The sequence below is a fragment of the Peromyscus leucopus genome, unplaced genomic scaffold (assembly GCF_004664715.2).
Source record: "Peromyscus leucopus breed LL Stock unplaced genomic scaffold, UCI_PerLeu_2.1 scaffold_1436, whole genome shotgun sequence".
Taxonomy (NCBI): Eukaryota; Metazoa; Chordata; class Mammalia; order Rodentia; family Cricetidae; genus Peromyscus; species Peromyscus leucopus.
In genome coordinates, this window is record NW_023504596.1 from 72376 (window position 1) to 85373 (window position 12998).

Sequence of the window (12998 nt, forward strand, 5' to 3'; positions counted from 1 at the left end):
GGGAGCTGGTTTCCTATTCAGTTTAGAGAAGGCAGTGGGTGGGTGAGGCCGTGGAGCAGAGCTGACCGCGGGGATGGGAACAGGCTCTCACACCATCCAGGTGATATCTGGCTGTGATGTGGATTCAAACGGACGCCTCCTCCGTGGATATGAACAATTCGCCTATGATGGCCGCGATTACATCTCCCTGAACCAGGACCTGAGAACGTGGACAGCTGCGGACAGGGTGGCCCAGATTACCCGGCTGGAGTTGGAGCAGGCTGGTGAGGCAGAGAGATACAGGGCCTACCTGGAGGGCGAGTGCATAGAAAGACTCTGCAGATACCTGGAGAATGGGACCACTAACCTGCGCGCAGGTGCGTGGGGTCTAGGGCAGCTCTTCAGTCTGCCCTTGGGTTGGGGCTCAGTCCTGAGGAAGAAGAGACCTGTCTGCTGGGGTAATGCCCCTGCCTCTTCATTCGTTTATTTTTTTTAAACTTTATTACAAAAGAAAAAATAAAACACTCCAGAATTAACCAGAACGAGTCTATACCTCTCAGCGAACTTCTATAGTTAGAGCAGCCATTCTGAACCTGTGTATGTTTGCAGTGGACTTTACACGTTCATGTCAAATATATTTTTATTCACTTATTCAGAATCAACACACAAAAAAACTATGAACGATTTAGAACTAGAAAATAATTATATTTATAACCTGTTTCATAACTCAAGTCCATTACCTACATTTAGTTCTTCCTCTTCCTTCAGTATTTGGCCTTTCCTGTTGGCTTTTTTTTGTGATTTTACACTGTGTCCACTTGTACATTTGTTTACATTGATGGCTAAATCCAGCTTATGAGGAAAAACAGTGTGGCCACTTGGGAGGGTTGTTTTGTTTTGTTGTTTGTTTGTTTTAGATTAGGGTGGTTTTTCTGTTGTTGTTCCCCGCCCCCCAAATCAGGGTTTCTCTGTGTAGCCCTGGAAGTCATTCTAGACAAGAGACAAGGCTGGTCTCCTGAACTCATAGAGATCCACCTGCCTCTGCCTCCACAGTGCTGGGTTTAAAGGCGTTCCCCGCCATGCCTGGTGTTTAGTTTTTTCTTCTTTAAGAAAACTGTCTATTCAGTTCCCTCACCCACTTGTTCAATGGCGAGTTCCTTGGTATTTAGTTTCTGAGGTTCTCTGTAAATTAAGGACACTAGTCCCTTGTACAGGTTTCCTCCTATTGTGGCTTCTGGTCACTCTGCTGATTGTGTCCTATGCTGTGAAGAGGTTTTATTTTCATGCGGATGCACGGCCTCTGGTATTGCCCTATTCTGAGGCTCTGGTCTACCCTAAGTTGTCTTCTTGAAGTTTAGGTGTTTCAAGGTTGAACTTTATAAGGTCTTTGCTCCATTTTGACTTTATCTTTGTAGAAGGTAAAGATGAAGCAAGACTTTAAGGCCAGCACATAGAAGGCAGAGAAAAATGGATCTCTGTGAGCTGGAGGCCAGCCTGGTCTACTGAGTTCCAGAAAGAAAAAAAGAAAGAGAGAGAGAGAGAGAGAGAGAGAGAGAGAGAGAGAGAGAGAGAGAAAGAAAGGAGGAAAGGAGGGAGGAAGGAAAGGGAGAGAGGGAAGGAAGGGAGGGAAGGAAGGAAGGAAAGACAGGTAAAACTCTTCTCAGGTAGAAACCTAGTGTTGCAGCATCATTTGCAGAATGGGATCTTTTTTCCAATGTGTGTTTCACATTCTTTGTCTAAAACAAGTATGCATAGTTTTTCACTTTATTTCTGGGATCTCTATTCTATTCCTTTGATTTTCCTGTCTCTTTATGCCACTTCCAGGCTGTCTTGGTCACTATAACTCTGGTATAATTTGAGGTTGGGATTGTAACACCTCCAGCAGTGTTCTTAGTCCTTAAGAATGTTTGACTATTTGTGGTCTTTTGTGATTCCATATGATTTCTTTTTTCTAAACATGTGAAATACATAGAATTTTGGTAACATTACATTAAACCTGTACATTAAAATTGGTAGTGTGGCCATTGTCACAGTGTTAGCTCTGACAGTCCAGGGCATGGATTGTCTTTCCATCCTCTAACATTGTCTTCTGTGATTTCCTGTGTCAGTATCTTGAAGTTTTCATTACAGAGTTGTTCCATGTCTTTGGTTACATGTATCCTGAAACACTTAATTCTGTTGGAGTTACTTTGAATGTTGCACATATCCTATTTCTTTTTCTGAAAGTGCACTGTCGGCTGAATGAAGGATACTTTTTATATTGATTTTGTAAATGGAAACCATAAGTGTTTATTAGGTCCAAGAGTTTTCCAGTAGACTCAATGGGGTCATTTAAGAAAAGGATTGTGTTATTCAGAAGTAGAGATAGTTTGATTTCTTCCTTTCCTATTTTGTTCCCTTTTATGTCTTTTTCTTGTGTAATTGTAATAGCTGAGCCTTCAAACACCATAGCAGATAGAGTGGAGAGTGGACACCCTCACCTCATTCCTGGTTTTAGAAGAAACACTCAGTTTCTCTGCATTGGATATAATGTTGCACCATCACCCTGCTCTTGCATGTGGGACAGGGAGAGCATTACTGGATTTCTTTTATGTACTTTGTTTCTTTCTTTGGTATTTTTTTATGGCATCTCTCTCTGTAGTCCGGGGTGCCCTATAACTTATTATGTAGACCAGCATTGGCTCAAACTCAAGAATTCATCTGCTTCTGCTGGTATTAAAGATGTGTGCCACAATGCACAGCCACACATGAGATTTCTGACTAGATTTGGCTCTCCCAGGGCTTACCCTCCTCTCAGGACAGTTCAAGTCTTTCTTAATGTGGAAGGAGAGATCTCTGAAACAACCCCAATTCCTTCATTCTATAGCTCATTGTGCACCCTACAATTTCAGCTATTGGAGTCTGACTGCAGTGATGCTGGATTTCTCAGCCTCACCCAGTCAGGAGCAGAAGTCATTTTTTCCTATTGGATGACTAGAGTCTCCTACCCTAGGCTCTTTTATCCATTTTCTAGAACTTTACAATGAAAAGATTATCCAGGATCCTTTGGAATCCTATGGGGGATTTTTACATCTCCATCATCCTATTTCTGACCCTTCTCAGGACCGGCTCATGTGCATCCCTAGAGTTCCCAGGATGAATGCAAAACACCTGAGCTTTACAACTTTTCTCAGTCCCACCAGAGACACATGTGACCCATCACCCCAGACCTGAAGGAAATGTCACACTGAGATGCTGGGCCCTGGGATTCTACCCTACTGACATCACCCTGACCTGGAAGAAGGATGAGGAGGAACAGACACAGGACATGGAGCTTGTGGAGACCAGGCCTGCAGGGGATGGAACCTTCCAGAAGTGGGCATCTCTGGTGGTGCCTTCTGGGGATGAGCAGAAATACACATGCCATGTGCAGCATGAGGGTCTGCCTGAGCCCCTCACCCTGAGATGGGGTAAGGAAGGAGAGGGTGTAGAGCTGGGGTCAGAAAAGCTGGAGCCTTCTGCAGACCCTGAGCAGTGTCAGGGGTGAGGTCATGTCCCCCACTTTCTTTTCCTTCCTTTCCCTTCCCTTCCCTTCCCTTCCCTTCCCTTCCCTTCCCTTCCCTTCCCTTCACTTCACTTCACTTCACTTCCCTTCCCTTTCCAGAGCCTCCTCAGTCCACTGTCCTCATCATGGCAATCATTGCTGTTCTGCTTCTCCTTGGAGCTGTGGCCATCATTGGAGCTGTGGTGGCTGTTGTGAGGAAGAGGAGGAGAAACACAGGTAGGAAAGGGCAGGTCTGGTTCTCTCTCAGCCCCTTTTAGAAGTGTGCTTTTTTGTTTGTTTGTTTTTTGTTTGTTTGTTTGTTTGTTTTTTGTTTGTTTGTTTTGGTTTTTTGAGACAGGGTTTCTCTGTGTAACTTTTGCGGTTCCTGGAACTCGCTTTGGAGACCAGGCTGGCCTCGAACTCACAGAGATCAGCCTGCCTCTGCCTCCCAAGTGCTGGGATTAAAGGCATGCACCACCAACGCCCAGCTGTGCTCTGCTGTTTTAATGGGAAACATCCACATCCGCTTTGCTACTGTCACTAGCCTTGATCTGCTGTCAGAGTTCTGGAATCTTCCTAGGGTTGGGGTCCTCTCTGGTCTCTCATGGTTTTTTTCTCACAGGTGGAAAAGGAGGAGACTATGCTCCATCTCCAGGTAAGTGTGTAGGCAGGATTGTCCCTGAGGCTCTTGGGGTGGAGCTGGAGCTGGTGGGGAGCCCAGCCAGCCCATAATTCCTCCTCCAGCCACATCCTCTCAGTCTTCTGAGTGTGCCTTGTTACTTCTTCTGCAGACATGTACAGTTCCCAGAGCTCCGACTTGTCCCTGGAGAATGGAAAAGGTGACACCCTGGTGTAGATGTAACCAACCGTCTTATTAAATAAGAAACACAGAACCAATGCAAAGAAGAAGGCCAAAGATCAGAGCTAAGAACCTTACCCACCTGCTGCAGCTAGCCTCTTAAGCCAAGAGACCTCTCTGAAAGTGAACTACTTCCTGTCTGTTTGTCTTTATATAGACTTGCTGTTCTGCTTTCTCATTGGTTGTAAACACAACCACATGACTGCCTTGTCACTGCCTGTGTGTACAGAACTCCAGAGGTCTTCTATGGTTGGTATTGAGATTAAAGGCGTGTGTCTCCAATGCTGGCTGTATCCTTGAACACACAGAGATCTACCTAGCTCTGCCTACCAAGTGCTGGGATTAAAGGCGTACGCCACCACTGCCCACCAATTGCTATGGCTCTAATAACTCTGACCCTCAGGCAACTTTATTTATTAACATACAATTAAAATCACATTTCAGTACAATTAAAATATCACCATATTTCCCCTTTTCTATTTTAATAAAAAGAAAAAAGGAAAAAGGTTATAACTAACAAAAGAAAAACTATATACAAAAGAAAAACTATATACAATATATACAAGTAATAAATACCTAAACGATGTCTAGTCCATTTGTATTTGACAAATTCAGAGAAAATAATTCCATTATCTATCCTATTTTGGTAAGTCCAAAATGTATCTAATTCACTTTCTAGCCTAATTTATCTTCAACTATAACTAACTAATCTTCAACTCCCTCAGAGACCCAAGAAGGAAATAATATTAGCTAACAAAAATAAAAACAGGAAGTGCATGCAAGCAACTTCCAAAAAATTTGTGAGTTGACAGAAACAGCCAGCTGCCTAGACAGTCACCTGAGGTTTCTCCGCAGTGTTGGGGCATCATGTTCAGCCTATAGGCTTAGCGTATCTGACAGACTCATTTGTGAAGTAGGATGTACACAAGGTCAACAGTTCAACCTCACATTGGGTGAGAGCAGTCCATGTACCAGAAACACCTGAATTCCACTAGCATCATGTCATGATTCAGGATTTTAAATTCTGGAAATTGTTGATGGTTTTTGAATTCAGCTGTCCATTCTTCTTGGCTGTGTATATGTGGCTTCATCTCAGCATCCCATTCTTCTCCACATCCCTCTATTAAATGCCAGTCTACTATTGAGAGGCTTGAGCTTAGTTACTCTTCAAGAATAACTGTTTCAACTGCTGTTCCACTGCACATCAGAAGCCATCAGCCCACTGCCTGTTCAGCTGCCTTCGAAGAAAAGGGCACTGTACCTTTTCCGGATTGTGAAGGCCAATTCAGGGATGGTGCCATATTGTCCTGGCTTCAGAAGATGCCTTTTAATAAAGCCATAACAACACTTGTTTGGGCAAGAATCGGTAGTCCTTTGTTTCATGTCCTGTCTGTCCATTTTGTCCTGTTGATTCAAGGATACTTTGTTGTCCAGTGGCTAACTTTTGCCACAATGAAAGTTAACCCCATATACAGTTTCTTCAATGCCCATATTTTCTCTGAAGTAGATTGGTACTGCCAGGAGCCGACATGTCTCATAGTCATAACAAAAAAAAATTTTCTAAGTTATTAAAACATTTTAAATGCCATATTCTGTAGATCTCTGAAGGGTTTGAAGATGACCTATCTATCTAAAATATATCTGCTCAATCTTGAAAACATACCTAATATGACTACAAGTTCAAGTGTAATGTCTAACTACTAACTTTCATTTTTTTATATCCTAATAGTTGGTAATAATAACACTCAAGGATCAGGAAATAGCATTACATTGTTAGATGAATGGTATAAGTACAATTAGAAATATACATATAGCATTTTCTAACAATATCAATTTCAATATATAATTTGTATATAATATAAAACAATCCAATCCAATGTAAAGTATTTTAACTAGTAATTGTCTTTTTCTTTTCTTTCTTTCTTTTTTTAAAAACAAGAACCTTAAATCTAATCTCCTTTGCTTAGCCTTTTTCCTAACCCTTGACAACTTGTAACCAACCCCCCTAAACAATGAAAATTATCCCAGAACCAAAACCCATTAAAAAGACCAAAAAACCACCCACCCCACACCACCTCTTTGGGAATGTGGGCGTCATATTCTTAAAATTGCTTCCTGCTGGGTATGGGCCAAGTTATCTTTATCCTGAAAAAAATTTTTAGGTTAATTGTCAAATTCTAGAAAAGGTAACTATATCCTTCATTATCCAGTCTGTGTATAATGCCAAAGTTCAGGATTTATCTCAAGTCCTTATTCAAGTAGTCTTTGAGACTGGATCATCTCAGCTATCCCTCTCAAAATTGCTCTGAGCACCTTGTAGTTCAAAGCTGATCTGTAGATGATGTTTGTCAGCTTAATGATATTATTATTGTCCACGTGGAATTGTTATTGTTGTGGGGCCCCATCTTCTTTCTGGAAACTTCAGTTGATGTTAGGCCTGGCCGTGATTTCCTGCAGAAAACTGATAAGAGACTCGAACACAAAGACATATATATGCAGCTAATTGAAGCCTTTTTTCTTTCTAGAATTAGTTAGTACTCTATATGACTATTCATATCTTAACAAAGTTTAAAATGTATATATATCTATATATTAATCTTGTAAATTTTGATATAAAATTCATACTTAAAAAAAGTTTAAAGAATCAGAATAGAATCAAAGAGTTGAGATTAGTAATAGAATAGTCCCTTAATTAATTTGGCTTTTCTCCTGTCCCATAGCAGAAGATGGCTCTTTTATTCTGGCATGATACAGGGAGTTTGCATTTTCCTTTTAACAACATGCTTGAGTTTAAAGAAGGAGAGAGCCATTCTCCAACTCCAAAGTCAGCTTTAAATTTTAATTGAACTGGAACTATTAGAAGAACAATAGTGTTAAATCTTTAGAGAAGTGCAGAAACAAACATTTAGGAAGAATTATAAAAATTTTTAGATGATAAACCCATACACCACTTCACTCTGTTTCCTGGGATAGATGATTTGTCCCTTTTCTTCAGTTGTCTCATTTGTCCTGTGTTCTTCAGATTCCTTAACCTTAATTCTCCTAAAAGACAAAAACAAAAGACTAATTTTGGGGATGTTCCTTTTTGGCAAGTTATTATCTGATTAAATGAAAAGGCATGTGTTACTGGTATAAGTTAGTTTAAATTGGATGTTCATGCTGGTTGATGAACTATCACCTCCTCTAATTAAGAGGTCTCTCTTGTTCAAATCGAACCTTTATCAATTTTGATGGTACCCACAGCTTATCTTCTCCTGTAGAAACAAAAGCAAAACCTTGTCCCCAACGTAACACATACCCTGGTTTCCATTCTGAGGTCAGCACATCCTTAAAGTATATAGGCTGATTTAATTCTGTAGTTTTTTCTATTATCCAATGTCTCTCTGCAGCTGTTGTTCCTTTCTCATTGGCATTGAGAAAATTCAAAGTTAATAGAGCATTATGCAGTCTATTTCTAGGGGTTTTTGTTACCCCTTTCTGTTTATTTAGCATATCCTTTAGAGTTCTGTTTGATCTTTCTATAACTGCTTGACCTGTGAGGATTATGTGGTATACCAGTAATATGCTTTATATTGTAAGAAGCAAAAAAATGTTTCATTTTAACAGAGACATATGATGGAGCATTGTCAGTTTTGATTTGTGCAGGTATAGCCATGATGGCCATAACTTCTAGCAAATGAGTGATTACAGAATCAGCTTTTTCAGAACTCAAAGCAGTTGTCCATTGAAATCCTGAATAAGCCGGGCAGTGGTGACGCATGCCTTTAATCCCAGCACTCGGGAGGCAGAGCCAGGCGGATCTCTGTGAGTTCGAGGCCAGCCTGGGCTACCAAGTGAGCTCCAGGAAAGGCACAAAGCTACGCAGAGAAACCCTGTTTCGGGGGAAAAAAAAAAAACGAAATCCTGAATAAGTATCGATGGTGTGGTGTACATATTTCATATTTCAAATTCTGCAAAGTGAAACACATCCATCTGCCAGATTTCATTCCTCTGAGTACCCTTTGGGTTACATCCTGCTGGTAATGGTGTTTGATTGTAGAAGGAACAAGTAGGACATTTCCTTACAATTTCCTTGGCTTGTTGCCACCATTAACGGTTTTGATGTTTTCTGTTTTCCCTCCTGGCACCGCTGCTCTGCATGGATCCAGCCACGTGTTTCCTAGTTCCCCTGACTGGGTCTTGAGTGTCCTTCCTGCACCTCCTTCAGATGCTCCATGAGCCTGTGTATGTGGTTGGCATGGAGATGCAGACTGGTCAGGTCCCCTGTGCTGCCCCGTCCACTGTGAATCCTGTCCACTGGTGCATCCCGCAGTGTAAGCAGAGCCCTGTGCAGTTGTTCTTGTCGGGTCAGCTCTGCCCGAGTCCTGGAAACTCAAGGCAGGCTGGAGCACCGAGCTGTGTGTCAAATGCTGCCTTCCTCCACCCCAGCCCTCCCAGCAGAGACCCACCTTCCTCAGTTTTGCAGTGTGGAGTATTCTTAAGCATCTTAGCAGAAACATCCAAGCATCACAGATGGCAAGTCCACAGACAGCACCCATGCAACATTCAAAGACACCACCCCTGTTAGAGGAAACAATTTGTATGAACTGAAGCAGCCTCTTCTATGAAACAGCATATTTACTTTAAAGAATGTATGACAGGGATAGGCTGGTGTGAAACTTGCCTATCAGGCACAGAGAACTTGCTTACCATTTGTGAGGCCCTGGGTCCATTGCCAGGCAGAAAAAGGAGATGCTAAATGATATAGATGCCTTCTTAGATATTGACCTGATTTATATATTAGCAAACATTTTCTGAAAGTTGAGCAAGAACCTATCACATTAGCTTTTTATTGAAGATTCATTTTTGTTTTATGTGTATCATTGTTTTGCCTGCACATATGTATGTGCACTCTGTGTGTGCTGTGCCTGTGGAGTCAGAGTCCTTGAAACTGAAGTGCTGGTTATGACCCACCAAACCCAGGTCCTCTGCAAGAGCAGTAAGTGATCTTAGCTCCTCAGCCACCTCTGCAGCCCACCAGCCTTTATTCATTGGAAAAAGTCTTTTCTTTTTAATTTTATTTATTTTATTTTACAATACCATTCAATTCTACATATCAGCCACGGGTTCCCCTATTCTCCCCCCTCCCACCCGCTCCCCTTATCCCCAGCCCATTCCCATTCCCACTTCCTCCAGGGCAAATCCTCCCCCGAGGACTGAAATCAACCTGGTAGACTCAGTCCAGGCAGGTCCAGTCCCTTCCTCCCAGCCTGAGCCAAGTGTCCCTGCATAAGCTCCAGGTTTCAAACAGCCAACTCATGCAACGAGCACAGGACTTGATCACACTGCCTAGATGCCTCCCAAACAGATCAAGCCAAACAACTGTCACACCTATTCAGAGGGCCGATCCAGCAGGGGGGCCCCTCAGCCTTTGGTTCATAGTTCATGGAAAAAAACGTCTTTTCTGAGCATTTAAACTTCCTTGGGAAATCTGTGGAAACTTAGAAACCTATCACCTTTTTCTTTTGTTTCTCTTTGTTTATCTGTTTTTCTCAGGGGGCAGGGCTGAAGAGATGGTTAGTAGGTAAATTACCTCCACTGTCTGTACCACTCTGGGCATTCTGGCTTCCTAATCCCCAGTGCAACTCCCCACTAAGCTCTGCCTGCAGATCTCTGGGGCTTTTCCAACCCAAAGTTCCTAACTCCTCCACATTCTTCCTACAACCAGTTCCAAGGGCCTAAGGACCACATGGACAGGTTTATCACAGCACTGTCCCACTCCTGGTATTAAATGTCTGCATTGTTAGTGTTCTCCTTGCTGTTAGCAGATACCCAACAAGAAGACTTAAGAGAAGAAAGGCTGATTTTGCCCAGTCCCAGGGATACAGCTCACCAGGGAGGGGACAGCATGGTGGCAGGTACAGGAGGTGACTGGTACATCGCAGTTACCATCAGGAAGCTCAGGGGGTTGAGTTCTTTGCCCAGCTTGCTCTTTCTCCTCTGACCACTGCTTGTGGAAAGATGCCACACCTATTCCCACCTCAAGAACCTAATCTGGAGCCTCTCTCACAGACAGGAGATTTGTGTCCTAGGTGATTACAGACCCCACCGCCCCCTCCATCCTCTCTTCTTGTCAAGGTGCCTCTTTTCCCTGCTCTTCTACTAGAGGTGTGCACTTTGACCCTGCTTGGTTTTCTCCTTTCCCAGGAGGAACATCAATTTGCAACCAGCTCAGGCTACAGTCCAAGAGCCTGTTTCAAACATTATTTATTAATTAATTATATAGATTAAGCCTCCTTAATGATCCATTATTACAGACCATATTGAGATAGACCCCATAGTGTTTTTTTCAGATGGACTCTCTCTTTCTCCCTCTCTCCCTCCCTCCCACCTCTGTTTTTTAATTTTTTTTTGTTTTATGTACACAGGAGTATTTTACCCACATGAAGACAAGTCTATCACATGCCTGTACTGCCCAGGCATGCCAGAAGAGGGAGTCAGACGTCCTGGAACTGGAATGACAGGCAGTTGTGAGCTGCTGCAAGTTCTCTCAGTTGCTGAGCTCTCTCTGCAGCCTCAGAGCCAGTGGTTTTCATAAAGCAGAACAGAAACATTCAATGATAGAATCACCTTGTAATTAACCACCTAGTAACTACCACTCGGGTAGTTAGAGGATAATATCTAAGTTCACATGAAACAAAGTATTAAAAACAATCTGTTGTGACCATGTCGTGAGACCCCCAAGAAAGACCCCCACAGAGCCGATATCTGATACAAAACACAAAGGGGTTTGTTGATAACAAGCAAGCCCGGGCTTGGTCCGTGTCCAACACACTGGCTAGAGGTGGAGGAGGACGGACCTGAGTTCTCAGGGTGAAGGGTTTTTAAAGAGAAAAACCACAAGCAGGGTGGAACAAGCCTTGGTGTCATATGATTGGGTGAGGGTGTGTAACCTTGAATTTACTGGTTGGGGGTTACAGTTATTTTTGGGCAGGCCTGGACAAATCCCAGGCCCTCTCTTTGAGCTGCCATGGAGGCAGCTGGCTTCGAACTTTCACATTGACCCATGCATGTAGCTCTAAGTTGGTGAGGGATCCCGACAGTAAACAACTAGCTAAACCTTGAGCAGTCAGAGTACGTGCAGAAAGGGAGCTACTGTAAGGACTATGTCTTTTGCTTATGGTCATCCCAGAAACTGCTTGCTTAAGTCTCAGAACTGAAATTGAGGCCTGATCTCTGAGAGAAGACTGAGCAGCCTGTTATGACATCTGCTTGGTCCTTTCAAATCCTCCCACAGACTGGAGAGAGAGCTCAGCTGTCAAGAGCACATACCCAGGTCTTACAAAGAACCTGGGGTTGGTTCCCAGTGCTCACATGGTGCTCACACTCATCTATAACTCCAGCTCCAGGAAATCTGTCCTCCTCGGGCACTGCACTCATATACTCACACACACACACACACACACACACACACAAAAAAAAAAAAAAAAAAAAAAAAAACACAAACATAATTTTAAAATAAATTAAATTAACTAAAATTTACATAGACTCTGTACCAAGACTCAGAGAAACGATGTACCCAAGAGGCATGAGTGCCAGACAACATGGGTCTGCTTAAAATCCCAAGTCCTGTCATGGCTCTGACTGCATTTTCTTTAATAAAGACTCCGGGTTGGTTCCCAGCACAGGTGTGTGTCCATATGCACAGTATCGCTTTGTCTCTCAGCCCTGATCTGGTTCTTCTCACTGCACACAAATAACTCACTAACAATTCTCATGCCTGTAGGACACCTAGTTTCCAGAGAAGCCGTCAGCCACAGAGTTTCCAGGTCCAGCAGTCAACAGGAACAAAGTCCACATTCATCACAGACCCGAGAGTGAGGACTGTGCCCTCTGTCACTTTGGTCCAGCTGCTGGCTAGCGCCATAGTTCTGACCCAGAACCCAGCTGAGAGTAAAGGGGTGGGGAGGGAAAAGGACTCTGCAGGAAGGAGCAGGGCGCCAGGAGGGGGCAGTACCCTGTCAGCTTATCTTAGAGGCCCTGATCCCTCCTGTCTCCCCTCCTTCATCTGGGACCCTGGGCACAGGAGGAGAGTCGGGATCTCACTGCTCTCTCCCGCAGGCTCCCACTTGCTGCGGTATTTCCACACCGAGTCGTTCCGGTCCCGCCATGGGGAACCTTGATACTAAGCAAATGACACTCAGTTCAACAGCTATGCCGAGACTCCAAGAATGGAGCCGCCCGCGCTGTTTGTAGAGCAGGAGGGGCCGGATTATTGAGAGGGGGGGGACACAAAAAGCCAGGAGCACAGGGCAGAACTTCAGATGGAACCTGAAGACCCCACTTGGCTACTACAATCAGAGTGACAATGGTGAGTGACCGCGGCCCCTTGAATCTCCCCCGGGACAGTCTTGGGTCATCCTGACCCACTGGGTGGAAGTTTCATCCAAACACCTGGCCAGACCATCAAACAAGAAAGACCCCGCAGAGTTTCGCATAGGTTTCCATTGAACTTCTGTTTCTGAACATTCAGATTATGGACTGACAGCGGGGCACGGCGGCCACAAGGTGGCGCTGACCACCTGGTCCTCACCAGATCCTCTCTTGCTCCAGTGGATGTATGGCTGTGACCTGGGGCCAGATGGCCACCTGCTCTGT

General features: G+C 43.7%; 1 protein-coding gene across 4 annotated transcripts in view; it reads left to right on the top strand.

The window, feature by feature from the left end:
• Nucleotides 1-12998, top strand: part of LOC114688817 (H-2 class I histocompatibility antigen, D-37 alpha chain-like) — a 56746-nt gene that overhangs the window by 15804 nt on the left and 27944 nt on the right. For 3 of the 4 annotated variants that reach the window (XM_037201787.1, XM_037201789.1, XM_037201790.1), the window contains exons 4-8: nucleotides 84-356; nucleotides 3153-3428; nucleotides 3623-3739; nucleotides 4125-4157; nucleotides 4294-4425. In XM_037201787.1, the coding sequence (XP_037057682.1) occupies nucleotides 84-356; nucleotides 3153-3428; nucleotides 3623-3739; nucleotides 4125-4157; nucleotides 4294-4358 (764 nt within the window). In that variant the 3' untranslated portion in view covers nucleotides 4359-4425. Of the gene's footprint in view, nucleotides 1-83; nucleotides 357-3152; nucleotides 3429-3622; nucleotides 3740-4124; nucleotides 4158-4293; nucleotides 4426-12998 lie in introns of those variants that run through there. The other variant, XM_037201788.1, reaches the window with a different exon arrangement.